Source organism: Miscanthus floridulus, unplaced genomic scaffold (genome assembly GCF_019320115.1).
Source record: "Miscanthus floridulus cultivar M001 unplaced genomic scaffold, ASM1932011v1 fs_376_1_2, whole genome shotgun sequence".
Lineage (NCBI taxonomy): Eukaryota > Viridiplantae > Streptophyta > Magnoliopsida > Poales > Poaceae > Miscanthus > Miscanthus floridulus.
The window spans coordinates 16,253-43,430 of NW_027096676.1; the positions used below are offsets into that span (position 1 = coordinate 16,253).

Here is a 27,178-nt window from a genome sequence, read left to right on the forward strand (position 1 = left end):
TTGACCAGGGCCACATGTTAGTGACACCGCCATGCAGGACCCACTTGTCAAAGGATGAAACAGCCGAGATGACGTCATGCTGACGTCATGATAACGTCAGCTGCTGATGTCAGCAGCTCTGGCCCCACCTATCAGTGGCTGTGATCCGTTGACCGCTGACTCGCCCATTGACTTGACGTTGACTTTGACCGGACCCACATGTCAGTGACCCAAGAGCCCCTGGTCCCACCTGTCAGTAGCTGATGACATAGATGATGTCATGCTGATGTCATGATGACGTCAGCGGGACCCCACCTGTCTGTACCAGAACCGAGATGATGACATCATGCTGACGTCAGCGTGCCACGTGGACCAACAGGAGCATGACACGTGTCAGCACGATATTAATTCAGCCTTTTCCCATTTTTAGAAATGATTTAAACTTTGGAAATTCATACGAACTCGGAAAAATATGAAACAGGACCAAAATTCATCTAAAAATCAAGCTCTACGCAATGGACCCATGTTTGTGTGCATTTGGCTCCTTTGAATTTTCATTGCTTCTTTGTGCTATTCTATAGACGTCGCTAACACGACTATAATGCGATCATTTGCAGACTCGGAGGAGAACCAGATGGATGAGGACCGAGAGTACCATGAGGAGTACGAAGATGACTACACTAAAGGTGCCACATCCCACCCAATCTCATAGCACCTATTACGCATGGCTAATATAGAACTGCTATTGCCTTACTTTATCGTTATTTTCACACTATGATAGGACTTGCATGGTAGTATGCTTTCTTGATGGCCTTTACCTTGACGCAACATTACCCCTGCTCACCCTGCTATTTGGCTAGTCACACACTCGCTGCTATATTTCACTGCTTATTATTTCTACTACGCTTATATATACTATATTGATGCGTGGTGGAAACTAGAGTTATCTGGACTTTGGGGAGAGTGCTGCGTGTGTGACTTGGGGTGTGTGGAGGGTGAGGGTTGTGTCGACCAAGTTGGAGTATACGACGAGCCTGGGGCAAGTCTTGCCGTGAGGTGCTACCTGGGCACCCCTGGAATGGATACCTGTGGTGGGTAAATGGTGATATGAGGTGGCCCTAGGTGTGAACCTATGATGGGAGGAGCCCGGGGTGGAGGTGCTATGGTGGCATGGTAAAACCCTAATGAAGACATTCTGGCTTGGTCATCTCTAAGGACTTACTAGTACTCAGACTCACTGGGAAGCCTTACGTACCACTCGCCCTATATGGTGCGGGACGACCGGACTACTTGGTAGGATATTGCCGCTACTGCTAGGTTGATAGCGGACAGTGCAAGGAGGTACTGGGTGCACGGAGGATTCCCCCCACACCCTTTCGAGACTTCATGGTGACCTTGTGGACCCGGCTCATGACTCACAGTTTCAGCCACCCCAGACTAGACTTGGGGTGTACCAGGGCTGAATGGTAGAGTGGCATTATCCTAGGTAGCAAGCGGCCGAAATCAGCCCAGTTGACAACGGTCAGCGAAGAAGGCAGATCTTGTGGTTATGTAAAACCTCTACAAAGTGTATGGTTGATTGATCAATACATATGCGGCTATGGACCTTTCCTGGGTTTCGCTTAAACTAGATAGCGAGATGAGTCTTTCTCTTCTTCCCCTGTGAGAGAGTGTCGGTCATAGCCAGGGGCTACAGGCCATGAGACAGTGCCAAGAGGGAGTTGGCCTGTCGACTGAGCGATGGTATGGTGGTGGTATGGTGATGATATGGAGATGGTGGTATATCGATCTTAGGATCGAAACCTGGCTTTGGACAGAAAAAGGGGGTCGAATGTGTGTGAGAATGGTGTTAAAAACTTGACCAACTACTATTATATACTTGATATGCTAATACATAGGAAACCCCAGCCTTATAGGTTCCTTTTGATTATATCCAACTTGCATCCAATTTCCACAAAGCATTGCTCATAGGGTGGGAGTGGTCAGTACAAATCGTACTGATAAACTTTGGCACACAGGTTCTGCTGAGGAGTATAGCTCTGAGGAGTTTGAACAGTTGAGGGGTTTGTTCCTACGCTCGAGTTTTGGCTGATCTTATCTCCAAGCTGTTCTGGATGAATGCTACCTTTGATTCCGCCAATGCGGCGATGTAATAATTTATGTAATTCCACACTTTATGTACTATGATATTATCGTTGTATGGATGTGGTATTCGACTGGAATTTTGGTAATATGATCTACAACGGTCATAATACACTTCGACTCTGTGGATTTCCCTTCACGGAAATCAGGTCGTTTCACATACAACCATAGGCAAACTCTGAGCGTGTCTAAACTTATCCAGTCTAGGGATTCAGCATGTATGAGATGCAAGAATTCAAGATAAAACTTATTCTTCTTTTTTTGCACTTTAGTAAGGTTCCATGTCGGCAGTTGGAAAATATGATTATAAGAGAAAAACCAAAGTAGCTAATTAAGCATTGACTCTGATGGCACTTGTGCACGTAGGCAATGAAGATGTTTGGTTTGTTGGGCATTGCATTAAAAACTGTAATGATCGATTATACAGGAATAAAGCATTGAACAATGCAAGTGAATTGTTAAATGGAAAGAGAACTTATTAGGACACAAAACTGACTTATTAAGACACAAAACTAGCAATCACTTTAACCATATTTGGGTTCACAGCAATGACCTTGCAAACAAAGCTTCAATGGATCGGAACTCCAATGCCAAGCAACTTACCAGTGTGGGGAGCTCGACTGGCTGCCTGCCGTTCTTGCGGGCTTGGGGAGTTGTTCAGGGGAGTCGAACAACACCATTGCTAGAGCAGTGCACCAGTGCTGAACCAAGAGCATAGATTGGCGATTTGTAGCAAGACGCGTTGAATCGGGTAGGGATCTCACCAAGGGGCAGCAATGGCGGCGGCACTGATCGATGGGAGCAATGTCCAGTAGATCTAGTATTGTAGACATTTATTTATGAATTCTAGTTTCTACAAGTGCAGGAATGAATATCATTCGTTATTTCATTATTTGCAGAAAAGACAAATTGACACAAAGAAGTGCAACTAACCCCTTTTATAAAGACTCATAGTATATCCGTTATAGTGGTTGTAAACTGCAACAGATAGCACCTGCAGGTTTACAAGGCTACATCAGTGCATCGCTCCCAACTAATTCAAAACTACAAAGCTATTGTCAGTATACGAGCAAAACAATAAAAGAAGGATTTCCAAATGTATTAGAGAGATGGAAAACAACATATCACGTGAAGAAAAAACAACACATCTTCAATTAGAGTGCTGGACATTTTTTCTAGCATGCAGAAAGGAGTGGAACTGTACAATTGATGAACTATTTTTTTTCAATATAATTCAAGGGTGCAAGCAAAATCTATTTCAAATTAATAGTTATCTGGAAAACATATTCTATAAGAAACCATTTTATACCATATATTGTAGTAGGTGTTTGAAAATAGAGCCTCCACCAACAGTTGACACGCAATGGTGCAATCGAAGCTCGCAATTCTTGTCCCCTGTGGTGCAAAAATTATGAATAACTTACGATGCATTGAACACAGAGAGCAGAGTCAGCTAACAGAGCAGAGTTGCCCAATCAAGATAAAAAATAAGTCGCATTTCAATTAAAAAACAAAGGCTCCACCATTTCCAGTATCAGCAATAGGAAAAGACTGCATTATAGGACCATCACAAAATTCACATTTAGCTGTTCACTTCAGGTCAAAAATTTTCTTCCCAACAAGTAAAGTAGTCATGTGCCATAATCAGTATTTATTAGGAAGCTAGGGCTCTGGAAACATAGGTTATAATTAGCTAAATATTTTTAAGCATTGTGGTTAATTTAATTTGCAACCACTATACATAAATTTGGACACGTAGGGGTAGTTTCCCTGTTGTCCACCAACACCTAGGATCACATCAAGAGGAGGCTATAATATAAGCATTAAAAAGAACCTTGCTACAAGATAATGTAGAGATTGCATCATCGCTACTAACACACATTCAATCTTTAAGCTATTATCATGACTAATGGTAACCTCATATTACTATGTACAGAGCATACACCAAATCTCCACATTTAAATAAAATATCTAAAACACCATCAGAATACTTTGATTGCATTATAAGGAAATAAGCTACATATGAAAAACAACTTTCCAGCGCAAAAGAGACAAATCGCCTTTGTTTACAGAAGAGAAAAATGATCGACGTTAAAGGTAAACAAAAGGGACAAAACAATAGGTTCGTGCAGAAAAAACTACTTAAATGGTTCCCTTCTATAGAAAAAATGCATCATCCAATCAACAAACATGCAAATGACATTAGGATATTCTACTTACTCCTAGACCAACTAAATCTAGAATCAAAGGCAAGGACATAGGTTTGTAGATATTTAATACGCAGAACAAAACGCATGGAGGGTTGAGCTCCGATGGGGAAATTTTGCATGCATGAAAAATAGATTTCAGTGTGCAGGATACATGAGGCTGCAAGTCGGTTTAGTAAACACCAAAAAAAGCAAAACAAACCTAAGTGGAATTTCATCGAACATGTTGCCTATAAAGAAGACGCGTATCACAGAGATTGGGAAACGAAGCAACAACAAATTAATAATTTGCACCATAGAGAGTTCGAGCTTGTTAGATGTCTCCTCATCAATCTGACACCCAACTCCTCGTCAATCTGACACGCAGAACCCAAAGCAGCCCTCACATGAGACGTTGTAGATGTTCTTTTTCACCCAAAACCCATCTCAATGACCAACTTGAGCAACCTGACGCGTATCAAAGATCTCTCCACAACATGCATAACCACATCCACCAACGTACCTGCCCTCGCATCTATCCTTCTAGTATTCCATCTCTCTGGGGAGGGGATCGGAGTATCAGGAGAACAATATGGAAGTGAAACAGGAATCGAGAAGTGCTGACCTTAGCAGTTAAGGTCTCATGTAGATCGAGATCCATGGAGCGCAGAGGAGGTGGATTGGGGCCGGACAATGGATGCATCATAGTCGTCGTCCACGACGGGTGTGGACGTCAGTTGCGGTAGCGGTTCAGCGATCGAGGGCGGGGCAGTCATGGCGCATCAAAGGTCTCCTGCGGCGTCCAACTTGGCGAGGTGCCGGTGCAGGCGCGGAGGATGGTGGAGAGGCGGCGGCGACCTCCATGTATCGTTGCGTCTCGCTGTCCTAGAAGATGAGCAGAACGCGACGTGGTGCACGAGGGCCGAGGGCAGGGAGGGAGAGGCAGCGTCGGCGATGCGCGTGTGCGAGCGTGATTGGAGTTGGCTCGCAGGAGTGGATGGAGCGTGGATGGATCGCGGGATTGGGGCGAGCGGGCATCACGTTCCCACCTGCCAGCGCCTTCCATATGTGCTCGCGGGATCGCACGGGGAGAAGAGGGGCGCCTTCCTTCGACGTCGCCCAATGTACGACGCCTTCCTTCCTTCGCCGCGGTATCGTATCGCATGGGGCGTCTTCCTTCCACGTCGCCGCGGTATCGTATCGCACCGGGAGAGGTAGACCCAAAATAAATATCACACTAAAAAATATCTACGTTTTATTCTTATTAATAGTAAGGGATATATCCAAAATTCAAGTAGTCCACGGTCGACAGCACTAGAGGGGAGCCCGGCTGAACTCTAGTACACTCTACCTGCAATCCTGCAGCAGCACCTGGAGAGTGGAGACCGACCATGGTCGTATCACGTCAGCCGTCACGCTCCCTGTAGCCTAATCTCTCTGCCGTGCCTGGGCAGTGGGCACGGACGCACGTGGTGTCTGCCTTTCTTTCTCCGGTTTCCTCTGCCTTTCCCTAGCTTGCCTAAAGATGGCAATGGTCTACGGGTATTTGATTAGTTAGGAAACGCGCATGTGATCATATTTTTATTTATGGGTAAATGGATAAGAATTTATCCTCGACGAGTATAACGAGTACGGGAACGTTCTCTGTTTATCCGTCTCCGTTACCCGTTGAAGAACCTGACTATTTGAGCTATCATACGAGTATTATGCCCAAAAAAGCTTAATATAGGTATTTTTGACCTAAATCTGAACAATCATATATATAGTCTGTGTGTTTTAGGAACCCTAGTTCAATTTTTCCTCACCATCTCCGCCAGCAGCACAAGCATGCCTGCCTCACGAGCGCTTGTGCCCCTCGCTTTCTCAATTTAGTCTCTCTGCCACCTTTGCTCGTCCTCCTCGCAACCTCGTTCCATCTCCTCGGCATCTCCGAGACTCCGACACTTATACCTGGGTGAGAAAAAAACGTCTCCGATTGCAAAGCTGCGACCCCAAGTGTCCTTGTTTATCGGGTATGCAGTACCCGTCGGGTATCTGTTACCCGACCGATGCCCGACGGGTACGGGGATGTGCAAGAATCTATACCCGAGACAGTTAACGGAAATGGGGATAGGATGAATTCTCCGTAGCGGAGAAGAGAACGTTCCGACCATACCCGACGGGTATATTCTGTTGCCATCCTTAAGCTTGCCCCGGCTCGTATGCATGCCCCTGGGTGCTGCGTGGCGCGCCGGATGAGTGCACGACTGGTGGCGCCTGTCAGTCAGTCTCCGTCGCCGGCGCTCGCACGGCACAACCGCACAAGCACAAGCTTTTCGCTGATGCTGCCTGCCGATCGACCGATTCCGTGACGATTTTTGACCCTGACGATGATAATATTGATTCAAAACCGATCTTTGCAGTAATGGCTGGTCAACTTACTCTATTAAAAGTCAGGCACATCAATTAATCCGGTACGAAAAAACTTGTATGGTAGTAGGGGTACTAAGACTAACAGACACAAGCGAGTGACCCAATATGCAAGAGCAACTTGCTGCTCGCCGTCGTGCGGCGTGTTCGCTGGTTGGTTTCTGGGTTGGTTTGGGCTAGCTGATGCTGGTTTATAGTGAGAGAAAAATACTGTTGGTTGGTTGAATAAGTCTAGCTGAAACCAACAAGCGAACAGGGTGCACCAACAAACCAACACTCGTCCCCCGGGCCCTGGCCGTGGTCGGCTCGGCGCGCCGTGCGCTGGCCTGGTGGGCGACTGGCATCGCGGCGTGGTCGTCGATCGCGCAATTCGTCATGCAATTACTCCCTCCATACCCAATTGATTGTCGTTCTGGAGCTAGACACGGAGATTACCCTAAAATTTGCTCCATATCCATAGAATGTTTGGACACATGCAATGAATATTAAATATAGACTAAAAAATAGCTAATTACACAGTTTGCGACTAATTTGCGAAACGAATCTTTTAAGCCTAATTAGTCTATGATGCGATAATGCGGTGCTACAGTATCACATAGGCTAATGACTGATTAATTAGGCTTAATAAATTTGTCTCGCTAATTACAGACAAATTCTGTAATTTATTTATTTTATTAGTATCCGAACACCCCATACGATATCCCCTTTACGCTCTAGATTTAGACAAGCCCTAAGGTAAAAGCAAAAAGATGAAAAGAGCCCTATGAGTAGTATGCATGGCAGTGATCTCTCTCCTCAGTTGTTCTGGAGCCATTTACAAAGGGCAGAATAGCTATTTTGGTCCCTCAACTATTACTCGTGGCTTAATTCATCCCTAAACTTTTAAAACGGCCGTTTAGGTCCTCAAATTTTAGTTTTAGGCTCAATTTCATCCTATAACTAATGAAGATATCGACTTGGCGAGGTGCCGGTGCAGGCGCGGAGGATGGTGGAGAGGCGGCGGCGACCTCCATGTATCGTTGCGTCTCGCTGTCCTAGAAGATGAGCAGAACGCGACGTGGTGCACGAGGGCCGAGGGCAGGGAGGGAGAGGCAGCGTCGGCGATGCGCGTGTGCGAGCGTGATTGGAGTTGGCTCGCAGGAGTGGATGGAGCGTGGATGGATCGCGGGATTGGGGCGAGCGGGCATCACGTTCCCACCTGCCAGCGCCTTCCATATGTGCTCGCGGGATCGCACGGGGAGAAGAGGGGCGCCTTCCTTCGACGTCGCCCAATGTACGACGCCTTCCTTCCTTCGCCGCGGTATCGTATCGCATGGGGCGTCTTCCTTCCACGTCGCCGCGGTATCGTATCGCACCGGGAGAGGTAGACCCAAAATAAATATCACACTAAAAAATATCTACGTTTTATTCTTATTAATAGTAAGGGATATATCCAAAATTCAAGTAGTCCACGGTCGACAGCACTAGAGGGGAGCCCGGCTGAACTCTAGTACACTCTACCTGCAATCCTGCAGCAGCACCTGGAGAGTGGAGACCGACCATGGTCGTATCACGTCAGCCGTCACGCTCCCTGTAGCCTAATCTCTCTGCCGTGCCTGGGCAGTGGGCACGGACGCACGTGGTGTCTGCCTTTCTTTCTCCGGTTTCCTCTGCCTTTCCCTAGCTTGCCTAAAGATGGCAATGGTCTACGGGTATTTGATTAGTTAGGAAACGCGCATGTGATCATATTTTTATTTATGGGTAAATGGATAAGAATTTATCCTCGACGAGTATAACGAGTACGGGAACGTTCTCTGTTTATCCGTCTCCGTTACCCGTTGAAGAACCTGACTATTTGAGCTATCATACGAGTATTATGCCCAAAAAAGCTTAATATAGGTATTTTTGACCTAAATCTGAACAATCATATATATAGTCTGTGTGTTTTAGGAACCCTAGTTCAATTTTTCCTCACCATCTCCGCCAGCAGCACAAGCATGCCTGCCTCACGAGCGCTTGTGCCCCTCGCTTTCTCAATTTAGTCTCTCTGCCACCTTTGCTCGTCCTCCTCGCAACCTCGTTCCATCTCCTCGGCATCTCCGAGACTCCGACACTTATACCTGGGTGAGAAAAAAACGTCTCCGATTGCAAAGCTGCGACCCCAAGTGTCCTTGTTTATCGGGTATGCAGTACCCGTCGGGTATCTGTTACCCGACCGATGCCCGACGGGTACGGGGATGTGCAAGAATCTATACCCGAGACAGTTAACGGAAATGGGGATAGGATGAATTCTCCGTAGCGGAGAAGAGAACGTTCCGACCATACCCGACGGGTATATTCTGTTGCCATCCTTAAGCTTGCCCCGGCTCGTATGCATGCCCCTGGGTGCTGCGTGGCGCGCCGGATGAGTGCACGACTGGTGGCGCCTGTCAGTCAGTCTCCGTCGCCGGCGCTCGCACGGCACAACCGCACAAGCACAAGCTTTTCGCTGATGCTGCCTGCCGATCGACCGATTCCGTGACGATTTTTGACCCTGACGATGATAATATTGATTCAAAACCGATCTTTGCAGTAATGGCTGGTCAACTTACTCTATTAAAAGTCAGGCACATCAATTAATCCGGTACGAAAAAACTTGTATGGTAGTAGGGGTACTAAGACTAACAGACACAAGCGAGTGACCCAATATGCAAGAGCAACTTGCTGCTCGCCGTCGTGCGGCGTGTTCGCTGGTTGGTTTCTGGGTTGGTTTGGGCTAGCTGATGCTGGTTTATAGTGAGAGAAAAATACTGTTGGTTGGTTGAATAAGTCTAGCTGAAACCAACAAGCGAACAGGGTGCACCAACAAACCAACACTCGTCCCCCGGGCCCTGGCCGTGGTCGGCTCGGCGCGCCGTGCGCTGGCCTGGTGGGCGACTGGCATCGCGGCGTGGTCGTCGATCGCGCAATTCGTCATGCAATTACTCCCTCCATACCCAATTGATTGTCGTTCTGGAGCTAGACACGGAGATTACCCTAAAATTTGCTCCATATCCATAGAATGTTTGGACACATGCAATGAATATTAAATATAGACTAAAAAATAGCTAATTACACAGTTTGCGACTAATTTGCGAAACGAATCTTTTAAGCCTAATTAGTCTATGATGCGATAATGCGGTGCTACAGTATCACATAGGCTAATGACTGATTAATTAGGCTTAATAAATTTGTCTCGCTAATTACAGACAAATTCTGTAATTTATTTATTTTATTAGTATCCGAACACCCCATACGATATCCCCTTTACGCTCTAGATTTAGACAAGCCCTAAGGTAAAAGCAAAAAGATGAAAAGAGCCCTATGAGTAGTATGCATGGCAGTGATCTCTCTCCTCAGTTGTTCTGGAGCCATTTACAAAGGGCAGAATAGCTATTTTGGTCCCTCAACTATTACTCGTGGCTTAATTCATCCCTAAACTTTTAAAACGGCCGTTTAGGTCCTCAAATTTTAGTTTTAGGCTCAATTTCATCCTATAACTAATGAAGATATCGTCTCAGTCCTCAAACTTGCAATTTATGCTCAATTTCATCCATAAACTATCAAAGTGCATTTAACATTTTATTTCCAACTCAATTTTATCTATTCAAAAAGAAAACTTTATATTTTAGGCACAATTTCATCCATGAATTATCAAAATGATAGATATGCTATTGTTTCAATATATCCATGTATTCTTAAAGAATAAATAATGTTTGATGTATCTGTAATTGCTCCCACAAATATCATTTAGTCGGATATATTCCCTCCGTCCAACAAAGAACGCAATTCTAGCAGTGTCACGTTTTAGTATCTTGAATTTGACCAATTATGGATAAAAATGTATCACTATTTATGATATCAAATAGGAAAAAGTCTAATTGACCCCCCCACCTATCATACTTAGTCTACTTTACCCCCTCAACTATGAAACCGTCTGTTTTACCCCCTGAACTTTCCAAAACCGTCTATTTTACCCCCTGGGGCGGGTTTTCAGAGGCGGTAAAATAGACGGTTTTGGAAAGTTCAGGGGGTAAAACAGACGGTTTCATAGTTGAGGGGGTAAAGTAGACTAAGTATGATAGGTGGGGGGGTCAATTAGACTTTTTCCATATCAAATATATATCATTAATTAATTACGAAATGTATTTTCATAATAAATTGATTTGGAGCCATAAATATGAGTATTATTTACTAAAAACTTGATCAAATATGAACTACTTTTATTAGCACGCAACCCGTAGTTGTATTTTTTTCTGGACGGAGAGAGTATATAAATGGTACCATTATAAGGTAACATTAAAAATATGAGTTTGGAATTATTAATGGCCACAAAATAGTTTTTGGATGAATATTATTTTTCTATCTCCAATCACGGGTGGTGTTGGAGCTAACCATAGACAAAGTTGAGTTAAAAATAAAAATTTAAAGAACAAAATACACTTTGATAGATTATAAATGAAACTGAGCCCATAATGTAAAGTTTGAAGACTAAAATAATCATTTTAATAGTTCTAGGATGAAATTGAGCCCATAATACAAAGTTTGAGGCCATAATGGAAAGTTTGAAAATTTAGGAACGAAACTAAGCTTCGAGTAATAGTTGAGATACAAAAATGACTATTCTGCCTTCACAAAGACCAATCACGTTGCTGCGAGGGATGCGGGGACCGGCAGATGAGGATAGGAGGAGGTGGGATGGGGTGACAGGATTAAAGCTGCAGGGCTAGCTCGTAGGTGTTGGACCAGCCTAAACGACACTTGTTCGGGATATGGTTCCAACTCCAGAACAACGGTCAATTCGGGAGAGACGGAGTGCATTACAGTGAGACAAGTAGAAAACGCAACGAACACGACCGAAAAAAAATATTTGATGCATACTCAGGGCCTGTTTGGAGAGGCTACTACTAGCTCCGCCTCCTCTACCGCTACAGTGCTTGTGGTGGAGCCGGGAGGAACCTCAAAACTGCAGCTCCTCTGGCTCCTCTCTTGCCTGTGCCGGAGCCAGAGCCCTCTTTTTGTCCGCTACAGCAGTCTTCAGTATCGCACAGTGCGCAACAGTGAACTAGGAGCAGGAGCCAGAGCCAGAGCGTGCAAGAGCGCAAACAAATGGGGCCTCAGTCCGTATTCCCTTCGCTAGCTAAAAAGACGAAATCGATGACTTTTACCGGCGGTGACAGATGACATCATCATTATATTGGGGTGTTCGGCTGACCAGTTCTCCTCAATTTATTCTATCTCACAAAATACTATTGAATCCTCGAAATCATAAAAAAAAACAGCCAAAAAGCTGATCAGCCGATCATTCATCATCAGATATATATATATATATATATATATATATAATAATAATAATAATAATAATAATAATAATAATAATAATAATAATAATAATAATAATAATAATAATAATAATAATCTCCGCTCCGACCAAGTGTGTGCTTTCTTTTGGTCTCTTTCCGTTGACGCGGTAATCCAGGTCAAGCCGCCGTGCGTGTGGGCCAAGAACCGGCGCTTCGATTGATTCCATTCCATGCACGATGATGCTCTGGCTTAACTTTATTCTTCTCCACTTCATGTATCGATGCCGGTGGCTTGTGTGGCCATGCATGCATACGGCCTAGCCGTGTTATTCGCCGTGGAAAACAGGCCCTTTTCTTGTTCTTGCCCTCGGCAAAATGGCACCGTCGCAATCCACCTTGACCCGTTACGTTGCAGCTAGCAGCGCGCACTTCCTTCCACTATTACCGTTTCGTCACTGTTTCCCAGCTACTTTCCTTGACTAATCCTTCTCTTCCAGCTCTTAATGGGTGCTCTGAATATTGTGATCAACGTACACTATTGCCGTGTTCTTCCTGCCCTGTGTTAGTGGGAAGGGAACAAGAGAGGGGATTTATTATCAGATAAGCACCCAGCTAGCTAGTGCTGTAGTAGATGCCACACCACCAGTACCATAGATAGCGCACACAGTTTGTCGGCTTACTCCGGCTTCTTTTTTTTACCGAAACATTATTTTTCTCTCACAATAATTTAACTAAAATAGTATTTTTCAGCCAGTTTCGACCAAAATTCTGCCAGCCGAACATAGCCTATGCCGCAAAAAGCATATCGGTCGTGCACCATGCCATCATTTGATCTTGATCGCACCGCCCGCGTGGGCTGCGTGCCAGACGACCACCACACCACTTTCTAGCGAATCTGCCGCAGCTGAACGCGAGGGAATTGAAGAAGTCACGGTCGGACAGCGGGTCGAGGAAGTGCGCTGCGCTTTACAACTGCGTGGCACTCACTAATACGGCATCTTATCTCAGTTTCAGACTGAAAATTCAGTGCTTGTACCATATACAGTCAAAAAGGAGCTACTAAACTGCAAAGCACTACAACTAACTGTAACTGGCTGTCTAGTGAGCAGAGCTTCCATAAAAAGGTATTTAGAGGCATTGCAAATCGGTTCACAGGGCAAACTCAGCTAAATGAAAGTATTGAGGACAGTATTAGTTGGCGATGGACAGCGGACGGTGAATACATAACCAAGAGTGCCTACCGTATCCAAATTGAAGGAACTTTTAGCAAAATGAAGCTCATGCCGATTTGGAAAGCAAAGGCGGAACCCAAATGATGTTTTTTTTGCTTGGACTTTACTGCATAAGAAGATCCTTACCGCTAACAATTTAATCAAACGGAATTGACCCAATGATCCGATTTGCAAGCTTTGCGGGACAGACAATGAGACGCCGACACATTTGTGCAAAGATTGCACCTTTGCTAATGAAGTGTGGTCCATTTTAAAGAGGCGGCTGGGTCTATCTATGATTGACACAGTAGGAATGGCGGGGTCGCTTCACAAATATTGGTGAAAGTGCCAAGCAAAGTTCGATAAAAGACATCGAAACAGCGTTATGATTTATTTTTGGGGGAGAATTAGATTCGTACCATCGAAAGATCCTTACTTTGGAAAAATACCATCAAAAGATTCAGCTTTAGAGAAATAGCGTTGAAAGGTTGCTCCGTTGTTGATTTCTACCATTCCGTTAACTTGCCGTTAATTTGTTCTACTTGCTCGTATAAGAAAAATGAAGGCAGGACTCGCAGGAAGGCTGCCATGACCAAATCTGCGGCCACCGGCGGTGGGCGGCACCGCCTCTGCTCGCGTTCAGTCCGCATGCAGGCATGTGTATTTTCGTATACCCCGTATTGCCCCTGTGGACGTGGATAAGGTTTGTCACCTCCTTCCTGACCACCATACGCAGAATTCATCATGCATCAAGACCTTCGCTCCAAGTTTGAGAGGAATCGGGGCAACGCCGCCCACGACGGCGCGACATACCCTCGTCCGCCGTCGCCGCTCGCGCCTCCTTCCAAGCCTGCCGCACTCAGCCTGGGCTCCTTGCGCTCTTTGGACTCCATCAAGAGCCGCACCTTCGCATCCACCTCGCTTGCGCTGATGAGGTCCGTCATGCTCGACTGCTCGTGCACCCGTCAACCTCCACGCCGATGCCCATGCCCTGTGCCACCCCTTGGCCCTCGTGGACACTCGCTGCACCGGCGGCAGTTGGCGGCTTGGCGCCTTGGCAGAGACAGATACTCGCGCATCTTTTTTTTTTTCTTACGAGCAAGTTGAACAAATTAACGGCAAGTTAACAGAACGGTAGAAATCAACAACGGTCCTTTCAACGCTATTTCTCTAAAGCTGAATCTTTTTTATGGTATTTTCCCAAAGTCAAGACCTTTCAGTGGTATGGATCCAATTTGCCCTCTTTTAGTGAAATATTTGGAAGGAGCGGAGTAGAAGAACTTTTTAAAACAAATCGTTACGACTAAGACAAGTGGCTCTTTTATACAAAGATGATATATAGCAATACCAGTTGGCAACAAGATCTAACGAGGGGCAAGTTTAAATGTTTAGTTTTTTCTCTTTCGTTTTCCCTGTTTAGTTGTTTTTTCAGAGGCCTGTTCCTGGAGTTGTTGTTTTCTTTGAGTGAGTTTGGAGCGGAGTGGTGACGGCCCCTTTTCACAGTGGTCTATGTAATTATATGTTTTATTTTTTCTTTTACTCGTCTAATAAAAATCCGGCAAAACTCTTGCCGCCTTTTAAAAAAAATGTTTATGCACCGACTGTACTGCAAATAACACATGGTTAGTGAGCTTTCATTTAGCGGAGTCCTGTTCGCCATCCTGCTGCATATTCTTTGGAAGGATATGTTTGGAGGCGTAGAGAAAAAAAAACTTGAGCCACTTGCATGCGTTTCTGGTATAACAGTCTGGAGTTGTTATCTGGCTAACGATTATCATTTCAATTTTAAAGCACTATCGACACTAAGGGCTGGATTGGTTTACGACCAAAATTTGCCATACTAAAAATTTGGTAAGACAAAGTTATATAAAAAATTTTGCAATAGATTTGGCAAGCTAACGTGAGGGATTGATAAGTTTTAGTAGCAAACCAAACAATATAGCTAAAATCATGGCTTGCTAAATTTTTAATAGGGTATACTTTGAAAAGCCACTAATCAGGCCCGGACAAATGACAAAAAGACAATTGCAAGGAAAAGTCGGGAACGAGCCGTAGCTCGGTCGGTGGGTCCTCCAGTTGCGGAAGCCGTTGATGGTGCGTTCGAGCGCTGCTCGGCGTATGATTCCCACGGTTTTTCCCCAATTTCTCGGGCCTTACAGTCTAGGTACTACAACTTATACTTAAAAAGTTGAGGTAAAAAAAAAAAAAAACTACAAGGAAAAGTCAGGACAAGACACAAACCAGAGTACTGTTACTTAAAAATTTGAAAAAGGACCCTACGGGCCACGGGCCACGGGCCACGGGCCACTACTCCCCGCTCGTTGTGGCTGACGCAGCGCGTGCTCACGAGCGTGTCACTGAGCAGTGGCCCCATCCTCAGTGCGCCACCTTCCTCGAGTACAGACAGGTGGGGCCAGTGTTTGAACGCGGCGGTGCCTACGGCTGCTATATATGCTTGCCTACCGAAAAAAAACAAGAGGCCGTTTCCATTTCGTTTCAGTGAGTGCTACTGCAGGCTGCTGCAACAGCTTCTCCTCCAGTTCCCGTGCGCCGCGGGAAGGTCCTGGAAGCTTCGGAGATGGGGAGGAGTAGACGCCACGAAGGAGCAGAACGGGGTGGAGGTGCTGGAGGGGTGGCCGCCGCCGCTGCCTTCGCCGCGCTGCTGCTGGGCTGCGTCGTCATGGCCCTTGTCGGCGGCGCCGCCGCTCAGGGCCCCCGGCTCCCCTCCGACTACAAAACCCTCAGCGGTAAGGCACCCCAGCCTTCCTTCATTCTCTACAGCTTCCTCGACGCGTGCCGTGCCGTCCTGCCCGCGCCTGCAGTACTCTGCTTCGCTTCGTGCATTCGTTCGTAGGAGCCGTGTGCATGCTATTGCTTCCGCGGGTCGGTAGCTGCTGGCAAACCCAATTGGGGCCTTCTTGGGGATGCCTGTTCTAGAGTTTCAGAGTTTCGATGACGAGCGCAGGGAGTTCTGTTGTCTGTCTCTCTAAGAAATTAGTAACATCTGGTTATTGCTTCTGGAAATTCCAGAATTCAGTTTCGGTTCTTCTCTGACAAGTGGAGTGATTGCCGCTGAGTTGCTATACTTCAGTTGCCTAAATTCTAAGATGATTTCAGACAACAGTCTAATACAACCAACTAGTACAATTAAAAGGACAACTCACTCATAAGAGACAATTCACAATTGTTTTCTATAGTCAAACAACGATAGAATTAACTAGTCTGAATAACACTAAACAAGTTAGGCACCTGAAATATAAAATATAGGAGAAGCGCAAAACTAATTGAGCGATGATCTGAGCAGATATACAGTCTCTAACGGGACACGGCAACAGCAATCATGACCGTTTGTTCTTCCTGCAGGTGCCGCTCCACTTGTGATCGCCAAAGGCGGGTTCTCAGGAGTGTTTCCAGATTCCAGCCAAGACGCCTACTCTTTCGCCAAGGACGCCAGCGCGCCTGGCACAGCTATGTGGTGCGACGTCCAGCTGACAAAGGACGGTGTTGGGGTCTGCCTCCGGGACATAAACATGAACAACTGCACCACCGTCGGCCAAGCGTACCCCGCCAGGAAGCGGACCTACGTGATCGACGGTGTGCACAAGAGTGGATGGTTTGTCTCGGACTTCACCATTAATGAGCTTCGGTCTGCAGTTTATCGTGAGTACAGCTCGCAATTTATGCCACTGCAAAGCAAAGCCTTTCGTTTACAGCGATGGGTGTTATATGTTAGTACGTACTAGTTTTACATTATGGACATCTTAAGTTGTTTGCATTGACATTATTTTTTAGTACTGTTTTTGTGTGTTGTTTGGTCAAAATCATTTCTACGGTCATGTGGGCTTACAAATTTATTCTAATGATGTGAGCTATTTTTCTTAACTGAATATCTACTATATTGAGCAGTAACACAATCAATTTGGTCTCGCACTGAGAGATTCGACGCCATTTATCCTATCGTCAGTGTCACTGACTTTCAGTACCTTGTCAACTCGTCTGCTGTTTGGCTGAATGTCCAGGTTGAATTACTATTCTTGGAACTTAACCATAATTTATTTATTTTGTTGCTAGCTAGTGTTATGCTACACTCGAAAGCTAATTTCCTTTTTTTTTCTTCATATGTGTAGCATCCCATCTTCTACAAACAACATGGTTTGGACATGAGTAGATACATACTTTCAATCAAAAAGCTGGTATCCATGGACTATATCTCGTCACCTGAACTGGGCTTCCTCAAAAATATATCTGCAAGAGTTGGTCGCAAAACAAAGCTTGTGTATAGCTTTCTTGATAAAGCCCTATTAGATCACTCTATGAACCAAACATATGGTTCGCTGTTGAGTAACCTGACGTTTATTAAGTCTATTGCATCTGGCATAATGGCCCCTAAGGACTACATTTGGCAGGTGACAAATGATAACTATCTACTGCCGTCCACATCAATTGTCACAGATGCACACAAAGCAGGGCTGGAAATATATGCATCTGATTTTGCCAATGATAGAATTATTCCCTATAACTACAGCTACGATCCTTTGGCGGAATACCTAAACTTTATCAGTGATGGTGGCTTCTCTGTTGATGGTGTACTGTCAGACTACCCTATTACTGCATCAGAGGCAATTGGTAAGCTACTAAGTTTTGAATTACTACATGATAAGGATTCAACTACAATGTAGTTATCGGTTTTGACCTTCTTCCTATTATATTATCCTTTTAAGTACTTCCTCTGTTCTACTATAACAATATTTTGGACTTGCACATTTATTAAGTAAAGGCATAACATTACAGTCCTTCTATGGAACTTATGTTTTCTAACACGTCGGGTTAATAATAGAGTGTTTGTCCCCTAATCCCCCATTTAGTCTTAGTGTTCAAAGTGTTGACTGTCCAGTGATGAATATATTGAAATTGTAGAGTCTAATAACCTTACCACATTTTAAGATATGTTTGTGCCCACGCGAAATCTTAGTATGATATTTAGTTGTTTTTATGAAGAAGTAAGCAAATAAAGTTCATTGCTAATGCATTTGAATGTTCTCATCCGCAGGTTGTTTTGCTAATCTGAATTCAAATAAGACTGATCATGGTATGTTTCATATCGGAGTAAGGCCTACCTTAGTAATTGTATCATGATGGTTGGATATCTTCTATTTCAACTCAGTTTATTAATTATTTGTAGTGCTTCTTTACAGGGAAACCCTTAGTTATCTCGCATAATGGTGCTAGTGGAGACTATCCGGACTGTACAGACCTGGCCTACCATAGTGCCATTGATGATGGCGCAGATGTCATTGATTGTCCTGTTCAAGTGACAAGTGATGGAGTTCTTATGTGCATGAGTTCCATTAATCTGCTTGACACCACGAATGTTCAGAGAACACCTTTCGCCACTCCTTCTCTTGTTCCAGAAATTCAGTCTACACCAGGAATCTTCACATTCAACCTCACTTGGGCCAACATTACCAGTAGTGCTTTAAAACGTGAGTTTTCTTTTGTAGCATTGTCGATATAATTTTTACCATGTTGCTTTTTACTACCAAAAGTAAATGGAAAATAACATTACAAATACATGAATACCTCACAAAAGGCACAAACTCATAAGTATCCTTTTGACTGGCCCTTTATCTACAGCCAAGATATCTTCCCCAGTGAGTGATTATTATCTTGTAAGGAACCCAAGGTACGCAAATCAAGGGAAATTTCTGAAGTTATCTGACTTTCTTGCAATCGTAATGGATAGCGATTTGTCTGGTGCCATGATCATTATTGAGGTGATACCTTCACTCAAAGTTTTGCTTATTTTAATATGATCTCATAGAATTGAACTTTCCACCTGATTTTTGTCTCTCTATTATGACACTGTGATACCTGTCCGTTTCGTTCAAAAAAAGCACGACTATGTGATGTGCAAAAAAGTTCACCAGATAGTTTTTTTTTGAGCAAAAATTCACCAGATAGTTAACATCATTATATTAAGAAGGAGACATAACTTGTATAAACTTCTGCAAAGATTGTGTGTTTCCCTTATGCCTTACCAAATATCGTATTAATCTTTCAAGAAGTTAAATATCTTAAAATTATCTTAATAAATAGAATTATTTCGTCATTGACCAATCTATCTTTTGTACTACAGAATGCTGCATATATAGCGAAGTCATTAGGAATTGACATTGTTGATTCTGTAACCACTGCCTTAAGTACTGCGGGCTTCGATAATCAGACTACCAAGGAAGTTCTGATCCAGTCAAAAGATAGTGCTGTTCTAGTCAAATTGAAGCAGCAGAAAACAAAAATCAAGCTTGTTTACACTCTCCCTTCAGGCATCGGGGACGCTTCTAATTCCTCATTGAAAGACATTAAGAAGTTTGCTCATGCTGTAGTTGTTGACAGGATATCTGTTTTCACTCTAAGTTATGATTTTATCATAAGACAGAACAGACTTGTGCAAGATCTGCAGTCAGCGGGGCTAGCCGTGTATGCACAGGTGTTCCGGAATGAGTTTGTAGCACACCCGTTGGATTTCTTTGGAGATGCAACTATGGAAATCAATTACTATGTTCAGTCATTTAATCTATCTGGCATCATAACTGATTTCCCGAAGACAGTCAGAAGATACAAAAGTAAGTCTCATTTGCCACGTCATGTGCATATATAGTTCACTAATCACTAGCTCGTATGCAGTTGCAGTATTTATGCTCCATGTTCTGACACCTACTCTTGCATTGGCAGAAAACACTTGTACAGTTCTGGGAAAGGATATGCCCACCTACATGCGGCCTTTTGAGGTTGGCGCCCTTGTACAGAAGCTCCGATCCTTCCAAACCCAGCCGCCATCTGTGGCACCAATGCCGACACTGAATTCTTCAAGCGTGGAGGAGCCGCCTCTTCCTCTTGCTGCGCCAAGAAATGTGCCTGATGTTGGCCCCTCAGGGGGCGCCACCGCAACGCCTGGCGGCGCTCCTCCTTCTGATGCTCATCAGACGGCTACTGTAAGTACTGGTATGCTACTTGTGATGGTTTCCGCAGCTCTGCTGATCTGAGCAGACACATGAGACTCTATAGTACACGACCGAAGCTTGGATTCGAGCAAGCTTTGACCAGCGATACGGTGCTACCATGCACTTTTTTCTCAGCTATTTTGGTATGTGGCCGCCTAATCGTGTCCACATGTACAAATTTGTCAGTAGAAAGGTCGTACTATCTCTAGTGAGCATGGTGTGTGGATATATCATACAGTACATTGCTAATTGATGGATACCACATTTCATGGTTCATGCACGCCATTGCTCTGTATAGGTCCTCATTCTGAGCTGAACATGCATATATATGCTCTGTGAATTGTCAAGCCTCACGCGTGGATTCCAGTCGTGGTTGCTGTTACTGTTACTGGCTTACTGCCTAGCGCAGAGTAGTAACAGCCTGGTCGGCTGGTCTCTGGCCTCTCGAGCTGACTGAGCTGCTCCACTGAGAGCACAGCTACCCCGTGTGTAAGCGATTGTTTGGATTCATTAGCACTGATAGTAAGCCTCCACCAAGTCGAAACTCGAAACACTATCCGCATTGAATATAACAGATTGCATTGTATGATCACAACACAACGATGATGCCAATCGCCCGTACTTGACATCTTTTAGGCTTTTACTCTCAGCACAGTGCTTGTAAGATTGCAACACGTGAGACGGATGCAAGATATAGGACTGACTTCCTTGTCTCCTAAAGGGAAGAGCACACTACTAAAGAAAGGCTCTCTGATCAGCAGAGGCAGATATTTTTACTTTTTTAGAGACCGCATCAGGTCTCAAGAAAAACTCTGTTAATCGATTAATAAAGACGGTCTCTAAAAAAGGCTATTAACAGAGGTAACATTCCAAGGATCCGCCTCTATAAATCGATTAACATAGGCGACACTCTTAAGATATTAGCTTCTATAAATAGTTACATAAAAAATAATTTGTAATTTTTTTCATATGAAGTCGGATGAATAAGAAATTTATATCAAAATTGTAAATCTAGAGTACAAGAGGTATGCCAAGTCTCCAAGAACGACGGAGTAGTGTGAATGACCCCCCTGACCGACCCCTCGAATCAATCCAGGGCTATACCCATCTGAATCATTGTGTCAATGCCACTATCTAATTCTGGAAGCATTGTCAAGGCCAGTGCCTCCGCGCCTCAAACGCCAAGATGTCCCTATGCCTGGAGATCCAACGGATGTTGACAATCCAATCCCTGTCGACACTCACCACAAGAGCAGTGATAGCCGCCTTGTGCGCCGCGCAACCTGCGACCGAGCTCTAGCGATACCTCTACTACTACTAGTTCCGACCATAGCTCCAGCTCGAATGAGCACAGTCCAGACGGCGTGCAACCATGGTTCATGCCACTTGGGTGGCTGTAGTGGCTCCCTCGATGATGTGGCCCATTGGAACTGCACTAGGGCTAACTCAAACCTCTCCATGCACTCGTCAACACACTCCAGCCTGGACTCTAGCATCGAGGAGGGTGTCAGCCGCCGTGGGCAAGTTTCTGAGAGCGTTGTGTGAAGGATGAAAATCGACATGTGAAAGATGCAACCATAAATGAACAAAAATGTTCATAGAATAATGTGTCACACACACACACAACAACAACAACAACAACAACAACAACAACAACAACAACAACAACAACAACAACAACAACAATAACAACAACAACAACAACAACAACACACACATTTAAATTTCAAACCAGGAGAAATATTCCTATCCTATTGGAAGTTCTATGTTATGTTACATTAAGGCTGACGGTTGGTTTTAGATCTAGATGAAGAACAATAGGTGATTGTGGTAGATGAAAAATTGGCTCACGAAATTTAGCTATTCTCCTATAGTTGTAAAGATCTTGACATCAAACAAACATATTGATGCACACCAGACAATTAGCATAAAACTAGGATAAGAATCTAACTTAATATTTTCTAACAACTATACTTTCAGGTGCCCACCAACATGCTACAATTGGGTGAGTCACTGAGTTAGCATGGTACACACACACACACACCAAAAACCTAGTAACACATTGGTATTTCCATCTTGGTTGGACTTACGACATCTAATGGTATACAACACTGTTGTAACATGGCCACCGCGAGCGGCGAAGACCTGCACATAGTCACGTCTCTGACAGTCAGCAGGTTACGAAGGCATCTCCGACCTGTTACCAAAACGGAGGTTGTGCTCCCACGCCTCCAAACCCGAGAAAGAGAACGGTTGGTTAGATCGGGCTTGCAGGTTGCGGGCGACGGCCCTGACGCGGTCTCCGCCCGGCCGGCTCGAAGGCGTCTCCGGCCGATGGGGCAGAGGCCGCTCCGCGAGGAGACTAATTAAATGCCTACATTGTTCGGGTATGTGCAGGTAACCGGACGAGGGCGCTCGTGGACTGCGCGGGCGCTCCAGCATGGTCTCCGCCCGTCGGGGCAAAGACCCAAGCGGGAGATCGGCGATCCTGGGATGCCAGAGGCCTACGGCTTTGGCACTCCCAGAGGCGGAGGCCTAAAGGCTCATCGTCGGATCCTGAGGCCGGGCAAAGCGGAAACCCACGGCAGAGGCCCTAAAGCCCATCGCCGAGTCTTGAGGCCTGATGGGCCAATTGATCATGCAGGCCCAGTACCGGATGGCGGCATGGCAAGATTACCCCCCAGACGGAAGGCGAGTAGAGGAATATCCCAAGAATGTACTGTAGCAGTTGAGGGATACTACTGTAAACTCTGTGAATGTGGTAGGTGAGCCCTATAAATAGGGAACACTTGTAACATATGCTAGTTGGTTGGTGGATGAATTAATGAAGCCATAGCTTTCCTGCTATTCCCTTACTCACCGCTCTTCCCCCTGTCGCTCCTATCCTGAGCCTCCGCCCAAGGGCGGTCTCCGACGGGCGGAGGCCTCGGTCTCCCCCACGTTGTTTGAAACCGCCAGTTTCAACATTGGCGCCCACCATGGTTTGGCCAAGGCAAACCAACGATGGCAGGGAAAAGAAAGACCACCACCAGAGCAGCAGTGACCACGGGTCAGCGAGGAAGGCCTAGGCGCAACATTCGTAGCACCTACGCAACCTCGCCAGCGGAGGATGACACCAGAGCAGATGCCCAGGGTCAACCTCCGAAACCCCAAGATCCAGAGATTCAAGATCCGAAGGCCCAACCAAACTCAGCCACAACACCCGAGCAAGAACTGCAACAGCTGCAAGCACAGTTGCAAAGAGCACAACAAGAGAGGGATAGAATGGCAGCAGCATTCATAGCTAATCATCAAGCTATTTAGGTGTCAGCACAAGCAGCAGAAATAAGGCAGCAATTGGCAGTCCTACATGCTGAGATGCTAAGTATGCAGCATGCAGTACCAGCATCAACCTCCGCAATCCCAGCCTCCGCAGCAACACCAACTGCAACCATGCTTCAAGGCCCTACGCCAGTGATCAGCCATCCGATGATGCCATCTCAGGTGATGCGGAGGCCTATCGATCCCAAGTCCCCACTATCTGAAGGCATACAACAGCCACCATGGCCAACAGCGTACAAGCCAATCACACTACCAAAGTTCAATGGAAAGACAGACCCCCATCAGTTCATTATGAGTTATGAGGCAGCAGTCGCCTCCGCCGGCGGAGACGACGCCATCCTAGCAAAGTCATTTGTCATCGCAGCCGAAGGCAACGCGCTGGCTTGGTATTCTATGCTCAAACCAATCACAGTCTATTCTTGGGAGAACCTCCGGGGCAAGATATTGGCAAACTTCAACGGGCTAGGAGCACGGTCGCTGACTTCCACAGATCTGTTCTAGTGCAAGCAAATGCAGGGAGAGACACTACACGACTACTTCCAAAAGTTCGTGCAACTAAAGGCGAAGGCACCAGATGTCCCAGACGAGATCGCCATTGAAGCAGCGATCAAAGGCCTCCGAATCGGGCCGTTCGCAGCACACCTAGCAAGAAAGAAACTAACTTCCATACAGCAGTTGTATGACGAGTTCGAAAAGTACTACAGATCAGACAATGACCTCCGCAAAAGGCTGGAGGAGCAAGGTCAAAATAGACAACAAAACAGCAGGAAAAATTCCTAGAAAACCTATACGAACCAGAATGTATCAAATCAGAAGCCAGGCCAGGGGCAAGTGCTCAGCATCGAGGGTCCACCTCACCCCGAGCAAAGGCAACAGGCAGCGCCAACATGGCCAGAGACCCAGACAAGGAACCAAGGTCGACAAGGTTACCAAGGCAAAAACTGGAACAGAAACCAAAGCCAGAAACAACGCAGGCCATATTGCGTTTTTCACGGCGAAAACGTAGGGCACAGCACCAAAGATTGTCCGGAGATAAAAGAAACACAGAAAAGGATGAAGAACAAGCAGACTGCCCAACCTCCGACACAGCAGAGCGCAAGAGAGGTCAACACCACCTACACAACTGGCCACCAGCAGTACTGCCCAATGTACCCAGCGCTAAACGCAACCCAAATACATCCCTCCACACCGGCCTCTGCCTATTACCCAAACTTCCTACCAGCATGGCGGTCATCGCCTTCGCAGCAGCCTTCGGCGAGAAACTACAGGTCGAAGGCAAGCCTGACCTATATAAACCCAAAATCTCCCCATATAACCTACCTCGAAACAAACCCACCGGAACAAAACCGAATAAGGTTCGAGCCTCCGCAGCCACAACACCACATGCAGCAACTGCCTCCGCCACCACCTCACAACCAACCCCCAACACCAAAAAACGAGCCAAACCTAGAAAACCAACTCAACCCCCATGGAGCACTGCCAACAATAGGCATGATATTGCCAATTGCCGGAGGATCATCAATGGAGTTTCAAACGAAAAAGCAGAAAAAGGACCACCTCTGCCTGGTGAACAATGTAGCAGTCCAAGGCCCGGCAAAACACATAGATTGGTCCAGAGTCCCAATCACCTTCACAGAAGAAGATCTGCAGCTAGAGAGCTACCCTCACACAGACGCAATGGTGATCAAGACCAACATAGCAGCATGGGAGATAAGCAGAATACTGGTCGACACTGGCAGTTCAGCAGATATCATCTTCGCAAATACCTTCGACCAAATGAAGCTCAGCAGAAATCAACTACTCTGAATCCCCTTTAATAGGATTCGGAGGCAAGCAGATACAAGCATTAGGAAAAATCTCACTCCCAGTGTCGTTCGGAACCCAAGCCAACGCCAGAATTGAGTACATAACCTTCAACGTCGTCGATCTGTATTACCCATACAATGCCATCTTGGGCAGAGGATTCACAACCAAATTCAACGTAGCCCTGCATATGGCTTACCTGTGCATGAAAATACCAGCACTCCATAGTATTATCATAGTCCGAGGCAGCCAGAAAGAAGCAAGAAACATAGAGAAAGCTATCTACAGAGCCCAAAGAAACATCAATGCAGTCGAGTCGGCAGATAAAGAACTAGAGCCTCTGGATATGTCTAGAGGAGAAACAGATATGGTAGGTCAAGAAGAGACAAAGCTGATCCCTCTAGAAAAAGAGTTACCAGACAGAAAAGTAACAATCAGCTCACAATTGAGCAAGGCAGAAGAGGAAGAGCTCATGGAAACTCTAGTAAAAAACAAGGATATCTTTGCCTAGTCAGCCTCTGACCTCCAAGGAGTTAGCAGGGACATCATACAGCATGAACTGGATATCAATGAAAACATGAGACCAAAAAAGCAGAAATAGAGAAAAATGTCGGAGGACAGAATCCTGGCAGTAAAGGCGGAGGTGCAAAGATTGCTAGATGCAAAAGTGATCAGGGAAGTCAAGTATTCAGAATGGCTTGCAAACGTAGTACTAGTACCAAAGAAAAATGGCAAAATGAGAATGTGAATAGATTTCAAAGATCTGAATAAAGCTTGCAAAAAAGACCCTTTCCCATTGCCAAGAATAGATGCCTCCATCGACAAGACAGCCAGATGCCAGAGGTTCTCTCTCCTCGACTATTTCTCTAGGTATCACCAAATCTGGATGAAAAGAGAAGACGAAGACAAGACAAGTTTCACCACTCCATTCGGGACATATTGCTACACCAGAATGCCAGAGGGCCTAAAAAATGCGGAGCAACCTTTGCTAGAATGACAAAGGAAGTTTTGGGTTCACAACTAGATAGAAACATCATAGCCTACGTCAACAACATAGTGGTCATGAGCAAGAACAAGAATGATCATGTCTTCGACTTATAGGAGACCTTCGCCAACCTCAGGACAGCTAGCCTCTGCCTCAACCCAGAGAAATGTATATTTGGAGTCACAAAAGGGAAGATGCTAGGCTATATCATAAGCATCGAAGGCATCAAAGCGAACCCGAACAAAACCAGAGCAATAATGACAATGGCAGAGCCCAAAAACAAGAAAGAAGTGCAAAAGCTGACGGGAAGAATAGCAGCGCTCAACAGATTCATCTCAAAATCAGCAGAATGCAGCTTACCCTTCTTCCAAGCCCTGAGGGGCGGAGGCAACTTCGAGTGGGGGTCCAAGCAGTTGGAGGCATTTCATAACCTCAAAGAGTATCTGGCAAACTCACTGATGGTCTCCGTCCTAGAATTGGACAGCCACCTATTGCTGTATGTGGCGGTCTCCGACCACGCAGTCAGCGCAGTCTTAGTTCACGAGCTGGAAAAAGAATCTAGCAAAACTCAAAAACTAGTTTATTTCATTTTAGAAGCACTGTCCGGAGCCAAGCTAAACTACACAGAGGTAGAGAAAGTTGCCTACGCAGTGCTGATGGCATCAAGAAAACTAAAGCATTATTTCCAAGCCCATGAAATCTCAGTTCCAACATCGCTGCCACTACAAGACTTGCTCAGAAACAAAGAAGCCTCCAGTAGAATAGGCAAATGGGCTATAGAGCTATCACAATTTGGTATCTCGTATGTCCCCAGAACAACAATCAAATCACAAGCATTAGC

At 45.4% G+C, this 27,178-nt stretch overlaps 1 protein-coding gene across 1 annotated transcript; it reads left to right on the forward strand.

The window, feature by feature from the left end:
- The first annotated feature begins 15,721 nt into the window (after positions 1-15,721).
- Positions 15,722-20,735, forward strand: LOC136531597 (glycerophosphodiester phosphodiesterase GDPDL4-like). The gene is made up of 9 exons (XM_066524253.1): positions 15,722-15,974; positions 16,591-16,887; positions 17,134-17,246; positions 17,355-17,853; positions 18,278-18,316; positions 18,423-18,710; positions 18,862-19,001; positions 19,364-19,850; positions 19,960-20,735. Exons 1-9 carry the CDS (start codon positions 15,806-15,808, stop codon positions 20,268-20,270), a joined length of 2,343 nt encoding a protein of 780 aa, XP_066380350.1. The 5' UTR covers positions 15,722-15,805; the 3' UTR covers positions 20,271-20,735.
- The last annotated feature ends 6,443 nt before the right edge of the window (positions 20,736-27,178 follow it).